We start from the raw sequence: 16,376 nt of genomic DNA, 5'->3' as shown, positions 1-16,376 counted from the left end.
TATAAAATCTCTTTGTATTAAAATAAAACTTATAAAATCTCTTTGTATTAAAATAAAACTTATAAAATCTCTTTGCATTAAAATAAAACTTATCAAATCTCTTTGTATTAAAATAAAACTTATAAAATCTCTTTGCATTAAAATGAAACTTATAAAATCTCTTTGTATTAAAATAAAACTTATAAAATCTCTTTGTATTGACAGAAAACTTATAAAATCTCTTTGTATTAAAATAAAACTTATAAAATCTCTTTGTATTTAAATAAAACTTATAAAATCTCTTTGCATTAAAATAAAACTTATAAAATCTCTTTATATTAACAAAGCACTTATAAAATCCCTATGATTGCTTGTTGCCAAATAGCATATCTTTTGAACATTTTAAGAAAAACACCAAAGTTTATAAATTGTTTAGACTTAAGTGCAAATTTCGCGTCAGCTCTGAGCTTTTGGAAAACGGAAAGAAAAGCTTTAAAAGTCAACAGCTGCCATCAGTTTCCCTCATCGTTTTTCACGCAGCCATCTTACAATTTCTTTTTTTGTACGCACCGAAAAACAGTAGACAAAGTCTAAGGATATCTCTTTCTCCCTTTTTTGTGGCTTTAAGACAAATGACAAAAATACATACACATTCTAGCACACATACACTCGCATGACAACCTGGCAGGCAGCTTGAATTTTCGATACCCTACTAAAAGGTATTTCAATTTCCTTAAAGAACGAGCCTAATTGTATAATGACTTCTTAAAGTTCTTCACCGATTTGTTTATATACGAGCATGTTCTTTGGGTGTTAACTTTTATACACATTTTTTTGTATTATTTTTTAGAGTAGGTTTTTATGGTTTGGTTTCTGGGTGCATTTTTTTTGGGTTATCGACGGACGAGGACAACAAAAACAGCCACGAGCAAGCGATGTCCTCGTCACGGCTTGTCCGCCACGAAACTTGGGCGCTGGCAATATTTATTAAGGGGGGGGTAGGGTTTTGAGGGTTCAAAAAAAGTGATTTTTTTTAATTGCATATTATGAAAGTATAGTAACTCAAGATTGTTGTCTGTAAATAGGAAGTCAATCGGAGCAAAACTCACAAAGATATAGCTTTGGAAGTAGGCGGGTCTCGAACGACTACCTGAGTAATCCCTCAGCGGGGAAGACAGCAACAAAAACTTTAAACACGTTTTTCTCAAATCGATGTTTTTTGAGTCGGTGCACTCTGTATCTCAAAATCTATTCAACCGATCGTTCTCAAATTTTTTACAGTATTTCCTTACATAATTTATGAGGTAACCCTGTCGAGATTTTTTCGTTTTTGATTTTAATTTTTTTATTATTAACAACAATAGTCATGAACTTTGGCCAAAAATCGGTATTTTCACTTTCAAGTTTTGTAAAAAGTTCAAAAATTATAATAAATGGAAAAACTCGACAGGGATACCTAGAGGGACATAAAAATTGATGGAAAAACTTTGGGTATTTCATATCAGATTATCCAGTGCTGAGGTATGACGTGCACCGCAAAATGTATTTTTTCTGAGGCGCCTGCGAAGAATTGCTGCCATTCGGTCAATTTTCAATATTTTTCAACCAATATTTCACAGAATATAGTTCAAATACTACTCTTTAATGTACAAATAATGTACAGAAATAAATTTACTTTTACCGTACGCCCAAAAAAAAATCTGTAAAAACCTGTTTTTTTCTCCCTTTAAAACCCTACCCCCCCCTTAAGCTTTTATTCAAGCCATCAGGCATTAGGGATAACGATGTGTCGTTGCAGCAGCGCCAGCAACAGATTCTGCGGAATATCTTTGCCCCCCCCCCCACACACACCGCCTGTGGATATTTCAAAGGCTTAAGCAGAGGCGTAGAATAAAGGGGTTGGAGGAAAGCTTATAAGAAAGGGCCGCACTGCCTGCGTCGAGTCATGAAAATATAGTCGACTTATTTGGGTGCCGAGACCAATTGGACATTAAGTATACGCCGCGTTCGCCGTTGATGTTTTTCAATAAAACGGCCTCCACATGGGCAGCACATGTGTGTTCAGGGCTTTGTAGGATAACGCTCTATATTTAAATGTAATGTGGGATTTTGAAATCTTGTTTCTTGAATTGCCAGTGCTGGGATTTCATTGGGTTTTCTCTTGTAGAATTTATCTTCCTAAGGGAATTTCTATTTCTGGAAAGAGTATAATCCATATTATAATATTAATAAAACAAGTAGCACGTGTTTATAAACTTTTCTTTTTAAAAATAGAGACTTAGCAATAGAAAATCTCGTCAGAGAAGCATTTAGTTGCAAGACGTTGAGTTTTGCCACCCATTTGCATGCAGACATTTTCATTTATAAATGTATATATGCACAAATGTACGAATTTCACTACCGAAAACTAAAAATCCATTAAAATGCACTTGAGTGTGCCACAGGATGCAGGCGGAAAATCTCCGAAAAGGACGATGGGAAGTGGGAAGTGGAGGGAAATCAGAGAATTCAATTTGAGCAATTTCCTGTTTTTCAAAAGGTGCTCGTCGGGTGTCGGCCAAAATTAAAATGTGCTAAGCAGGACACAGCAAAGAAAAAAAAATAAAAATAAAAAATGAAAAAAATTGTGATGAAAAAACGATTGAAATGGAATTGGAAGGCTCTTGAAAGTCACTCAAAATAAAAGGAGACTCCGAGTAAACACTTTTCCACCTCCAATGCCGCCCTTTCTTTGCACTTCGCCACCGCGCACTTTCAATTGAATTTTTCAATTCGAATTGAAATTAATATTCACTTTGAGCATATCAATATACACGGCTATATATACACACATATAGATTTTGGTTTGGCATTAATCTCCCGCGGGCAACACAACGTCGGCAAAAAAAAAAAATCGATAACGTTGCGGGAAAACCCCGGGCAGAAGTTGTTTTGATGAGCTGGAATTAATGGAAAATTCAAATAAAGCACAACTTTATCGATTTGCGAGCGATGAGAAGACGAACTCGTCTTTCGGGTGAATTAAGATAAACAAAATAGGATTTATATGGGGCCCCAATAACAACAAAGTAGAAGAAGATGCCAGACATTTACGACAACCATTTGATTTACTCAAATGAGGACAATGTCAAAGCCAAATTGTAAATTGACAATGGGCCATAAAAAAAAAAGAAAAGAGGAAAAGCCTCGAAACCCGAAATCCAGTGAAATGAAATGGAAAGCAAAATGGAAATGAAAACGAGATGCATAACGCATGAGTTAAAAGCAGCCTGCTCATCCAATACGTGTAATAATCATCGAAAATAATTTATATTATAATAATCATCGAAAATAATTTATATTATAATAATCATCGAAAATAATTTATATTATAATAATCATCGAAAATAATTTATATTATAATGAACCAGATGAACAAAAAAAAAAAGCATTAAATCCTTTAAAGGATCAATTTAAAAAGAATGTTTATATATTTAATTCTAAAGCAAAAAATACTATTTAGTTTATTTTACATAATTTCGTTCTTGAAACTAAATAACCGACAGAAAAAACCCAATTAAATTTCCATTTTCTAACAGAGTAATTGAAATTAATGGGAAATAGCAGCCTGCTCATCCAATACGTGTAATAATCATCGAAAATAATTTATATTATAATAATCATCGAAAATAAGTTATATTATAATGAACCAGATGAACAAAAAAAAAGCATTAAATCCTTTAAAGGATAAATTTAAACAGAATGTTTATATTTTTAATTCTAAAGAAAAAAATATTGTTTAGTTTATTTTACATAATTTCGTTCTTGAAACTAAATAACCGACAGGAAAACCCAATTAAATTTCCATTTTCTAACAGAGTAATTGAAATTAATGGGAAATAGTTGTGGATGAAGCAGTCTGTATGCTGTCACTCACTGCAGTTTTCCAATTTTCGGCACAATAATTGAAGGCGGCAAACCAACTGCAGGCATTTGGGCAAAAACGAGCCCGAGATAAACGAAAAACTTTCGGCACTCAAAAACTTGTTTTGTTTGTTGTCTTCGCCTCCTGTCAAGTTCGTTGTAAAGCCTCGAGAGTCCTGGGCTCACAACTCATTACAAGAGTCCTGCGGAGGCACACAAAACTTTCCGACTAATCCCTGATTAAATACTCAGTCCCAAACCCGTCGACCCGTCGACTTTGTCATTCGCTTTGGGTGCGGTTCAATCATGGCCACCAGAAGCTTCTGAGCTTCTGCACTCTCTCCGCCCTCCGCCGCCCCAAACGACCGGAAGTCGGTCCGTTATCCCATTTTGACCCTTTTACAGTCCTGCACTTCCGGTTGGAAGCCAGGGCACCGGGCTTCCCTCAATGCTGCCAAATGCTCCCGTGCTGATGGGTATCAAATTGATGTGGAGTGATTCAATTTCTGGGTATTTTATACAAAATACTGCTAAAGTTGTTAGCAACTAAATATCATTTTAAATGACTTATACATAAGGAGAAATTATGTGGATGTAATAATAAGTATTGATATTTTAATTCGCACTTGTATATTTGCTTAAATGTTGTGGCATTGTACGTTTTTTTTGCTGAGCTATGCAAGTTTATTTGCTGTTGCAAATTCATACTTTACTTACGGGGTATTAACGTGTCTGTGTCAGTTTTTCCTACACTTTTACGTTTAGTGGACTGACTTCATATTTGGAAAGCATTGGAAATTTTGTTGCCGCCTGCAATTGAAATCAATAAAAGTCGACACGAGCACATTTGCTCCTCATTCATATACGAAAAAAGAAATATAAATACAAAAAAATCTTTGGGCCCCGAAATAAAAATATGACGGAAAAGCTTTAGACGTTGACTGGAAATTTTCATTCCGCATTTATGATTTCCACACACTTTGGGAGTCATTTGCACCGCCATCACGTGCCGACAATCACGCAAAATCATTGCGCCGCCATTTATTAGCAGGACAAAGGGCGGAAAATGGGAAAAACGTCTTATGGAGTTGCCACTTCCGCTTTTCCCCACCTTCCCCGGACGCAGGTCCAATGTCACTGCAATGGAATTTCCCGACTCCCAATCCACTGGCTCACATATCCCCATGGTTAGGTCAGCAAATTGTTTTGGGTCGGCGTTAGATGAAGATATGAAATTTGAAGAGCTCAATTTATCATTTCCCAAGAAGAGTAGCACTTGGGGAAAAATATCAGTTTACCCGTAGCTGGCGTTTTGTGAAGTTCTAGGAATATTCCAGCGCAACAAGTCAATCATCATAAATTGAAAATAAATTATTGGCACCTGTGATTCGGGTTTGGTGAACTCCAGACCTTTGGGCCATGGAACTCAAGTCTTGTCATTCAATTTACGATTTACTGTTTGTAATTTTGCCAGCAGCTAAACATTTTTCTTGTTGACACACTTGGCCATTTATTTATTTTGGTGGAGGCAAAGACTTGCGCCCATTTATCTTAAACTGTGTAAAAATGCCAATTTATGGTTTGGGCTTTGTTGAAATTAAATACAAATATATTTATGAAGGGTACTGGTCATTTTTATCAAGATCTCTGTTAACATTGGCTAACAGCTACAATTATCTCATGCCATTGATCAGGCCAACTAACACAGAATAATTAGCCAATCTAATAGCCAAGTAATATTTGTTTTGTATTTAAAAAGCAAACATATACATACATTATATTAAACATTTCGAATGTGAACCTAAATGACAATATCTGCACGCTTCAGCAAGTGCAATTTATTATTTAGATAACCTTTTTGCTATTGAATTAATTTTGCAGAATAATTGCTGCCATCATTTGAGCATTTTGGAAAAAATATAAATGAAAAGCAGGCCTTTGTTGGCAGCATTTTAGGCATAATTACTAAAAAACAACTCATTGTAATTTTAACGTCGCATTTAAAAATAACATTTAATATAAGTCCGTCACTTTCAGTGGTTTTCTAATCCCGCAATTCGTAAATATTTGTCACAGAAATTTCCTTTTTTTTTTTTTGGTTTTGTCGCTGATCAATTGAAAATCCTCTTAAATGTAATACAAATAAATTTAAATATAAATACAAACTGGCTTGAACAGGAGTAGCTGTAAATATAGATCACATTTCGAGGGCTGTTGCACTGAAAACATTAATTTTACTTTGGGAATAAGGCATTGGTTATTAGTTGCTTTTCATAGTTATTCCTTTGTATATGGCTATTTTTGGCCAAGTTATGAAGAAAATTGTCTTCCAATTTGGCTGAAAGTGTAAAAAGTGGGGAGGCGATGGAAAATCGCCCGGGGATTGGGCTCTGATTTGGGTGTTCGTGTCTGATTGTATCACCTATCGTTTTTGTACTGGCTCCACGTGGTTTTCCCATTCAAGGGTCACGATTTGGGTTTGGTTCGGTTCAGTTCTAATTAAACCATGTTGAAGTTGATTGCGTTTTCAGTGCGATGCTGTGTTGGCTGCCGCTTTCCGTCGATAAATCAAATTTAAATGTTTGAGTGCTGCTCAAACCGACTGCTCCCCATAGTACTGCTCCCCATAGTACTGCTCCCCATAGTACTGCTCCCCATAGTACTGCTCCCCACTCAGCACCCAAAAATAAAGCCCAGAAACCCGAATCGAAAACTCGCCACGCAAAAATGTCGGCGGCCTCGCGGGGAATTCGCACTGGAATTGCTCTTTGTATTTCGTTTTTTTTTTTTGTTTTTTATTTTTTTTGGTTTTTCATTGAAGCCACAGTTTGTTGTGCTTTGTGCGTATTTTTAATACTATTTAAATACATAATAAATCCGTTATTTAAATTCTTTTTTCTGTGCTCCCGAAGGAAGGGCGACGCTCGAAGCAAACCAATTAAATTTGATTTGATTTATTTAAATCAATTTACATTACACCCTTTTTCTGCCTCAAAGTTTGAATATTACACCCTTTTTCTGCCTCAAAGTTTGAATATCACACCCTTTTTCTGTCTCAAAGTTTGAATACTGCAGCTTATTATATTAGACTACAAAATTAATAATTGACAGCCCACATGTAATTGCGATTAGTATTATTTATTATTGATAATCAATTATTAGTTGTTTAAAAAAATGTACAATATGAAATGCCCACACGTCACTAACCATCAACATAAAGCCAATGCATGGATAATATTTAATTATTTATAAGCCGACTCTCATTCCCTTAATTAGTGCCATTTCAGGGCAGTAATGGAATGCCAGTCCGTAACTTTCCTAATCGCATTAAAGTTCCTGAACAAGCCCACCCCCCCCAAGCCCTTGTGACCTTGCTGCCTTCAATCAATTCGAAAAGGGACTACAAATCGTGTGGGGGTGTATATATCATAATTGAGCCACTCGATTGCCTTGCCTTCCGCTCCATTGTAGTTGCCGTAGTCAGCAGAACTTTTGCGCCCATTTCCGCCAAACTTTTCCCCACTCGAATTTCCCGCCCCGATTTTCATCAGTCTGTCTGTCAGCTCGCACGATGAGTACTTAGCTGGGGCGAAATAAAAAGCGATTTGCATTTTTCGGCAGCCTCTGCGCCTTAACCCCTAACAACCAATATCCGTTGTTCTGCTCGAGAGAGAGAGAGAGAGAGAGGGAGCGAGGGAGTGCGAGAGAGACGGCTATATTGCGCTAGAAAGAGACGCACTGAGCGATGGCTGTCAATTTTCATTTTCATTGCGAGCGCGCCAAAAAGAGAAATTTAAATGAGGTATCTTTCGGTTTTCGGCTTTCGTTTTTTTTTTTTTTTTTTCGTTTGTATTGTTTGTATTGCGTGTGTGTGTGTATGTGTGTGTTCGTTTATTGGCGTTGTTTATCAGGCTTAAAGGCGTACGTGTGTGAGTTGGCTCTTTTGCTAATTACTTGCTGCTTAGCAGGGAAGTGGGTTCAAAGGTTATGCCAGAACTCGATTGGAAATCGGCATCGAAATCGAAATCGTATCACAACGCTGCAAATCGTCGTCGCTCTTCGCTATTAATAGACGCTCATTATTGGCATTTTTGGCATTGGCCAAAGTGAGACTCACACGTGCCAGGGTGTTTTTTTCCCATTTTCCTTGTTTTTCTGGCAATTGGCAGCTCGTTGGCGCCAGTGAAGTCACTAAACTCAGTAAAGTCAGTAAAATCAGTGAAGTCAGCGGAATCACAGGAATGAAGATGCTAAAAATCTGTCTGTAAAATAGTTTATAGTATATATGTTTAACATTGAAAACAGCAATTTGAAGAACAAGACTTGTAAATAGCATTAAAAAGCTAAATGCTTAATATTTTATTTTATTTTTTTCTAAACCATATACTTTCAATACCTTTGTGAGTATTTTTTCCTATCTAGCTTGATAAATAAGCAAAGCTTTAAAGTAATGTCAGCACCATGAATCCTGCGATAAAGAAATCGGGCAATTTTTTAGCTTCCAAACAGGACGACTTGTCAGGCTCTCGCAAGGACTCATCTCTGGCCCTTGAGTCCTCGAATTAAGCCGGCGTCTTGTTGCCTACACACGAATCGGATTCATTTCCCTTTTGTGCTGCTGATGGTCCCAATGCTTAATAACAATTTCATTTACATTTTCGGCACATTGCGCATCGGCTTTTGGGCCACGTGGCGTATGCGCAATGTCCTGAAGCCGAAAGGTATTTATTTCATTGTTTTTTGCGTTTCGTTTCGTTTTTGCTTGGCATCCATTGTTTTGCGACCTAGAAAGGGTTTTACTTATATAGGTATATACATTTTGTATTATTGTTGCTGCGCTCGCTTCTCCTCACAGCCTCCATTATGGATTCAATTCAATTAATTGAGACATTTTCGTTTTGGCAAGTTTTCTTTTTTTTTTTTGTAATTTCGCTGTGGGATTTGGCACGCCCACCGAACACGCCCCCTTGGGGGGATATATATATGTATATTCGCTTTGTCCTGACGCCCTCGCAATTTCCGGTACGCTTGGCGTCACTGCAACGCAATTATAAAGGCTAATTAAAGCGCAAACGGGGGAATAAAGTTGAACAATGTATAGGTTCTCGGATTTGCGGTAAAAATTCAAGGTAACAATGTCACTTTTTTTTTTTTGTTTTTTTTTTTTGTAATTTATTCGCCTGCTACAGTGTACTCCAATTACCAATAGGGAATGTACTGTCAAGTGCCTATTGTGCCACAAAATTGCAGATTCTTAATGGCGGTTTTGCACGGTGTCCATTAATGTTAAGCCACTTTTAGGGACTGATTTTAATACACCATTTATGCAGCTGAGTAAATAGTTTATCTCAATTGCTTGATACACGCCTTTACAATTTATAAAATATTGGTGGAAATAACAGAAAAATACATAAGTGATTATGCGGATTATAATGCATTAACAACCGAGTCTAAAAACTATGCCAAAGATTTTTCAGAAGGTCTTCTGCGACACTTCGACGAGAGCCTCGAAAACGAGCTCCACCAAACCGTAGGACTTAATTTCGAATTTATATATGCCATCGGACACATAGGTGGGAAATCCATCGACGCTCAAAACGCACTTGTTGTACGTGAATTTCTGCGCAGTCACAGGTTCGAGTTTGTCCTTAAATTGCGGAAAATTCGAACACTTGGCTGCGGATGACATGATAATGTCCTTGTAAAAGGTGTTCATCGCCGTGTAGAGTCCTGTACGCGGCACGGAATAGGGCTCGATCTTGTAGGTGGCGCCACCATCGTTGCTGCGATAGATACTAACCTCAACCTCAAACTCCTCGGGCAGATCCACATTGAAGTACAAGTAGCCACTCATCGTGTATTCGCCGCGACCCTCGCGTTCCAGATGAGTTTCACCGCCGGCCACCGTTTCATTGCTGGTTGACATTCTGGTCGATCTGATGCGATATGTCCACGTGTGCTATTTAATATATGTATGGTTTTTTCCGTAAATAGTCGAATAACCAAATCTAAACAAGTGAAACATGCTCACTCTGCTTAAGGCGAGACCACCACTTATCAAATTGCAGCACATCGAAAGTATGATAAGTATTGGCAGCATGTTTGCTTGTTTCCTCTGCTCCCAAAATTCCAATTCTAACTCAATTTATATTTATATGAATGCGCTGTGAATAATTCGTAACCGGTTTCCGCCCAGCAAATGAATAAGCATTAACACATTTTTATCATTTCTCTCAATCGAAATGGCAATTATTTAAACATTACACCCGTGTCGCGCACAGATTAATCAATGTGAAAACGCTGTTAAATGCATGTACGAGTATTTATTTAATTAAAAGCGAAACACCAAAGGAGATTATTTTTTTTTTAAAGGCAAAAACAGAACGAAAACTGATGCTCTTTTTAAACCGATCAACTGCATGTGTCGCTTATTATTGTAATACTGCATGTATTTATATGCAAAACCACAATTCATAACTACGGGCCGCGTAACATGAATATTACAATAATCCATTTCAGCTTTATGGTGTGACAAATTGATTCAATGATTCGCTAGCTGACACTTTCAATGTTTTCATTATTTGCCATTCTTAATGTCTTTGGTAGCCATTTACATTTCCATTTCCATTTCCAATTCGATTTCCATTTCCATGGCACATTTCCATCGCCTTCGTGGACAATTCAACAATCAAAGTAAACAAAAGTTGGCGCCGCAAAAATCAAGCTCAGCTGTGGCAAACTTTTGCAGTTGATTTAAATTTTTGCTAACCGAATTTGATTGTTGGAAAGTTGCCGCCTGTGCGCACAGTGACCGCAAAGTGTCAACAGCACTTCTTTGCTTTTAGGCTGCACTTGCAAAAATAGTCGAGCTGAAAGGGCGAATCTTGGAAATATTATTCAAAAATTGATCATATTGGTTAAAAATTTATATGTTGCATAGCTAGGTTACTGGTTCAAAAAAAAGAAAAGTGTATAAACTATTAAAATGCATTTATATGTATTTTACGTAGAGTTTTCTCATTTTGATTGATACATTTTTGTACATAGTTATTATGTAAATATTTCTATTAACATTTATTTCATTTTTTTTTTGGCCCTTTGCAGAGTAAACAGAGTAAATCCAGACAGCCAGAATGCGTCGCTCCTCGTTCACGCCCGTCTTCAACCTGAGCACCCAGGAGCCGCTGATCGTGGTGGAGGAGTCGCACACCGCCGAGGATGGCGATGATATGGAGGGCGCCGCCGGCGGCTGTGATCCCACTGCGCCAGGCACACGGCGCTCCAACAGCGATGACTCCGAACCGGACTCGCCGGTGAATCCCTACCTGCTCTGCCCCTTTCCCGACATGCAGCAGCGACGCAAGCATTCGCTACCATCGCTCCAAATCACCGAGGGCATCACCGCCAGCCAGGTGCGACGATTGTCGGAGGTGGGCGGCGAGACCGGCGGTCTCAGTCCCAAGGAGGTTGAGTTCCTGGCCACGCTCTCGCAGAAGGCCAATCCCACGGCCGGCGGACGCAGGCACTCGGTGGTTACCATATCGGCGGTGCCGCCAACGCTATTCGGACGCAATCGCCGCGAGTCCATTTCCGGCGTATCCTTCAGGTGAGAACGCATTCGCAACGTACGATTTGCCATTAGCTATTTGCCATTAGCCGGCGGAAGTGCGGAGGTTTCGCGCAGCAGGACACGCAACCGCAGGACCTTTGTTAATCAGTGCACTTGAGAAAAAAGTTAGAAAGTTTTGCCTTTTTTGTACGATTCAAATACAATTGTAACTCAACTGGAGGGCACCGGAAAAGAGGCATTTAAAGTGTGAGGCTCTGCCTTATTTATCACTAGTACTTATGATATTTCTCACTGTGCATTTCGGGATAGCTCTTGCCCTTTTGCTATCTGCGACTCTGTGTACCGGGCCTAATTGAATTGCGCCACCGGCTGTTTCCAAGCTACTCTGCTGTGACAGCAACATTTTGATACCCTAATGGGCGAGGGGGGCGTGGCCAGTTCGTGGAATAGCCACAGGGCATAATGAGATTGTCATAAACTGTCGGTTGGTCGACCATTGCCGTATGACGAGGCAAAATAATGAGTAGAGCAATCAATGCGGTTGATGCAATAAAATCTTAGGCATTTCGAAAAATTTTGTAGCCTACTTTTTGGGGCCTCCATTCGGCAGCGAATTTATTTGCTGTATAATTGTGGCAGATAAGATATACGATAGAATTTCTTGATTTTATTACACTCCAATTAACCGTATAAATTAACAAAAAATATATTTATATTTGTTTATTTGAACACCTTTTCGAAAATAGATTATATTTGAGAAGTATATATTTGTTATTAGCTAGAGCAGCTTGTGTCCGATTGCGCTGGCTAAAAATCCCCGACTTTGTGGCCCTGACTTTGTCCAAGCTGTGTGGTGGGCATTTAAATTGCATTCCACCCATCTCCAGCCAACTCCAGCCATCTCCACCCATCTGCCCCCCAGTCGCGTGTCCATTAAACGACCAACGCACTTTACGATCCCAAGTTGGCGGCTGTAGATGAGCGCCCGCAGGCGGGGAATTTTCTAAGCGGGGTGGGTTGTGGTGGGGTAAACGGCAACGGGGCGTATAATTTATGCCAAAGTGATAACCGCAGACCCATCAACCACTTACTATCGGTTCACATGGCTGTGGATGTGGATGTGGATGTGGAAATAGCCATGGCAGTAAAATAAAAACTGTAATAGCCACAGCTAAAATGCCAAATTGTTACTGGTTACGCTTGCTGTCACATCTACACACATACACCTACACCTACACCTACACCTACACCTACACCTGCACCTGCACCTACACCTACACCTGCACCTGCACAAACAGGTAAATTAGGATGAGACCACAAAAGAAATGAAAAATGAGGAAATGAAGATAAATACCTAGAATATTAGGAACAAAAGATGTTTTAAGCAAGTTAATACAATTATTTAATAATAATTTATTAATAATTTAATAATTTATATCACGATCGCTTTAATAAAACTAAATAAAATATCACAATCATTTTTATAAATACTTAATAATATTTTAAATATTTTATATAAATATTATTTGAATATTTAATTCCAAATGGCCATTTATTTGTTGCAGTGGCAGTCGCCGTGGCAGCGTCATCGCCGGACCGCCGTTGACCGATCACCGCGGCAGCGTGCACAACTTGCAGCTGGACATCATGGACGGGATCGTGCAGCAGCGGAAGACGCGAAGCGGCAGCGGCGTTTGGACAGCGCCCGTTCTGCAGGAGGCCGATAGCAATGTGCCCGTGCAGACATAAGCGGCTGAAGGACACGCAGGACAGCTGAGGGGGGAAAGGACGAAAAATGGATGCACGACGAACGTGGAGAATGGTGGATGCATGGATAGATGGATGGATGAATGGATGGATGGATGGCTGTATGGTTGGCTAGATGGATGGTTGGATGCATGGATGGATGCATAGATGGATGGATAGATGCATGGATGGATGGATAGATGGATGGATGCATGGATAGATGCATGGATGGATGGATGCATGGATGGATGGATAGATGGATAGATGGATAGATGGATGGATGGATGCAAGGATGGCTGGCTGGATGCATGCATGGATAGCTGGATGGGATTTCTTCGACAGATGGACAGATGAATTAGGTGGGACACTGGGCAATACAAACAATCGAACGCCTGGAAACTCCGCCAACTCGAACTGCAACTGGACCTTTATTAACATTTCGTGCTTTCCCCCGTTCAAAAACCACAAAAAAAAACACAAACCCTCACGCCCGATTTTCCACCGGAAAATTGCTTTTCGCGGCTGCCGCATAAAGCAAACAAACGCAAACCACAAAAACCGCACGAAAGCAACAAAAAATGGAAAAAAAAAAAAAAAGAAATTGCACGGACAATTGCAAAGAATGGTAGGTGGAAGCTGAAAATAAAAAGGAAAAGCACATACAAAGAAAAAAAAAAAAAAGGAAAATGTAAAACTTCGAAAATGAAAAACTGCAGTTAAACAAAGAGCGAGATGGCGAGACCAATTTAAGATGAAAAGAGTGGGTGGAAAGCGAGCAAAAGGCGGACAAATAAAGCAAAACGAACACAAAACCAAAAGCACCAAAGAGGCGGCGAGAAGCAAACTGGGAAAAACGCATCGTGACCATTTTGATTGCCAGCAATTTTGGTTAACACCTGTGCCACGTGCCACGCCCCCAACGGCCAACGCCCAACGCCCACGATTACAACTTCAAAATGGACACCTACCCGATGCAAGGATAATTGCAAATAATATTTAATTGGAGTGTTAAGGACGAAGGACAAAGGAAACCAAAGATAGCGCAACACTCGAAACCCTTCCTCGAAATAATTATAATTCCCAAGTGGTCAAACAAAGGAACAATTACCCAAAGTAAGTGGTATTTCCCAGCATTTAATCTCGATTCACTTTTATTTCACTTTTGATTGTATGTATATGTATATGTATATTTTTTTCAGTTACATATGAACTTGCGTCGCTTAGCTGAAAAAGTGTGCCATAGTTTTAAACAAAAATTTTCTATAATTTGCGACACAAATTATTCAAAACCCGTGTGAAAAGAGGTCCTTTAATTGCAGCCGCACAAAGTGCTCGAGTGAAGCCTAAGTTCTGGTAAAATTTTAGTTTCCCCCAGGTTTTAGGTTTCCTTTTTTTTTTTACTTTTCGTATTTGTAGCATTTTATTTTTGACATTTGTCAATGGGCTGTGTGCATTTTTAATAATCCCACTGCCGGGCAGCTAAACATAAACTCACACACACACACACAGCACACGCACATAATGTGCAGCTTGGCCTCAAGGACACTAAAATGCGGGTGGGTGGGGGGTATGGTGGTGCGGAGAAATGGGGGCCAAGGACGCGGCAAGGCTATGGCCACAGAACCCTGAACCCAGCATCTTGCTGCTGCGACCAACGTGGCGTATGTGTAATATTTCGCAGCAACAACTGCACCAATGCCAATGACAATGCCACTGCCAATGCCAATGCCATGGCCCAAGGATCATCTCCCTCGTGTTTTTAATGGCTTGTCCAAATCCCCCGGATCCCCCCCCCCGGATTCACCGACCAATCGGTGCCACGCCCACTCTCCACTTCGCTGAATAAGGCTAATTTAATGTGGGCATTGCTTAATTGAAACGCGTGCTAGTTTGCATTCCATCCAGAGCACTTGCTCGGCGCCCCGGCAAAACTAATTATAGAAAATCAAAATGCAATTGCCATTGCCAACTGGCAACTGGCAACTGGCAACTGCCAACTGCCGGTGGCCATTTGGTTTGCAAAATGTGAGGGGCAAACATCGGTTTGTCCTCGCTAAGCTTAACCATGATTATAATCATGTAGGGCAAACTTAATGGTCGGAAATTGCCGAGTGTCCTTTCAGCGGAGTGAGCACAGTTTCTGAACGATGATCGTAAATTATAAACGATTTATATCTGCAATTAAGTTGCTGCCCAGATTCTACGATTGCTATTTAGCAAACAGATTTTATTAGTGCAATATAAACTGAAGAACTCATAACTCACAGTTAGAACTTTTGATTTGTAACTATTATTAAACAGTTATTTTATTTAAATCACCCAAGATATGAAGATCTAAAATATTATATGTTTTGCATTCTCTCCACAGGTTCCATTATCAATCGATTTAACGCAAACATGCAACTCAATGTAATCAGTTAATAAAGAAAAGAAAAACATGAAATTAAATCAATATATTGTATATTCAGGAATTGATATATTAGTGAATAACTACCGAAAAACGAAGAAGAAAATTGAACAAAAAAGCGACTTAAAAATAACTATTTACTTAGGACCTAGTTACTTCTCATTTTGTGAATGTTGTGTAGATTCGTGAACCACCGCATGAAAGAAAACCACCAATATGAAAATATACTAATATACTTGTACAATCCCACAGACTATTTAACTATAGAACAGTATCCAATGCAATTAGAAAGTGGAAATCCTCAGGTGCTTTTCAAACTAGCTCGTTTTTCCATTTACCATTTACCAGTTTACCATTTAATCCTGATTGATGCAATCAACAAGTGCAATCATAATTGAAGAGAGTTGACAAATATACCAAGTACCTAATAATGAACAAAATCAAGCCAAAATCCAACATTAAACGTTAGTGGAAAAACGAAAAAATATGAAAATGAAAATAAAAATAAAATAAAAAATAAAAATAAAAATAAAAATACAAATGAATATGCAAATAAAACGTAGGCTAAGAGCAAAACGATTTATCGCCAAACCAGCAATAAAACGAAGTGAAGTATCAACTATTTTTGAACTGGGCTTGCTGCTTGCCCAGCCCAGCAGGTCAGCCAGCCTTTAGTTCGAGTAGCCAGACCCGAAATCCGAAGCCCCAATTATTAATAATAATACTACATACTACATGCACGACGAGAAACTTGAGAATTTGGGGATTTCT

General features: G+C 38.9%; 2 protein-coding genes across 2 annotated transcripts in view; one reads left to right on the top strand and one right to left on the bottom strand.

Annotated features, from left to right (window-relative positions):
* The window catches only part of LOC6525923, a 45,131-nt gene extending 31,749 nt beyond the window's left edge, over nucleotides 1-13,382 (top strand). Inside the window, exons 2-3 of the mRNA XM_002101707.3 lie at nucleotides 10,987-11,488; nucleotides 13,018-13,382. Of these exons, the coding sequence (XP_002101743.1) occupies nucleotides 11,016-11,488; nucleotides 13,018-13,201 (657 nt within the window). The 5' untranslated portion in view covers nucleotides 10,987-11,015 and the 3' untranslated portion in view covers nucleotides 13,202-13,382. The remainder of the gene's footprint in view (nucleotides 1-10,986; nucleotides 11,489-13,017) is intronic.
* Nucleotides 9,208-10,016, bottom strand: LOC6525924. Its single transcript, XM_002101708.3, has 2 exons — nucleotides 9,914-10,016; nucleotides 9,208-9,841 (listed from the first exon to the last, which is right to left on the bottom strand). The coding sequence occupies exons 1-2, from the start codon at nucleotides 9,980-9,982 to the stop codon at nucleotides 9,356-9,358; spliced, it is 555 nt and encodes a 184-aa protein (XP_002101744.1). The 5' UTR covers nucleotides 9,983-10,016; the 3' UTR covers nucleotides 9,208-9,355.
* Nucleotides 13,383-16,376: the final 2,994 nt, after the last annotated feature.

This window comes from Drosophila yakuba, chromosome X (genome assembly GCF_016746365.2).
Source record: "Drosophila yakuba strain Tai18E2 chromosome X, Prin_Dyak_Tai18E2_2.1, whole genome shotgun sequence".
Classification (NCBI taxonomy): domain Eukaryota; kingdom Metazoa; phylum Arthropoda; class Insecta; order Diptera; family Drosophilidae; genus Drosophila; species Drosophila yakuba.
The sequence above is the reverse complement of the archived record's forward strand: the minus strand, read 5'-3'. Positions and strand labels throughout refer to the sequence as shown.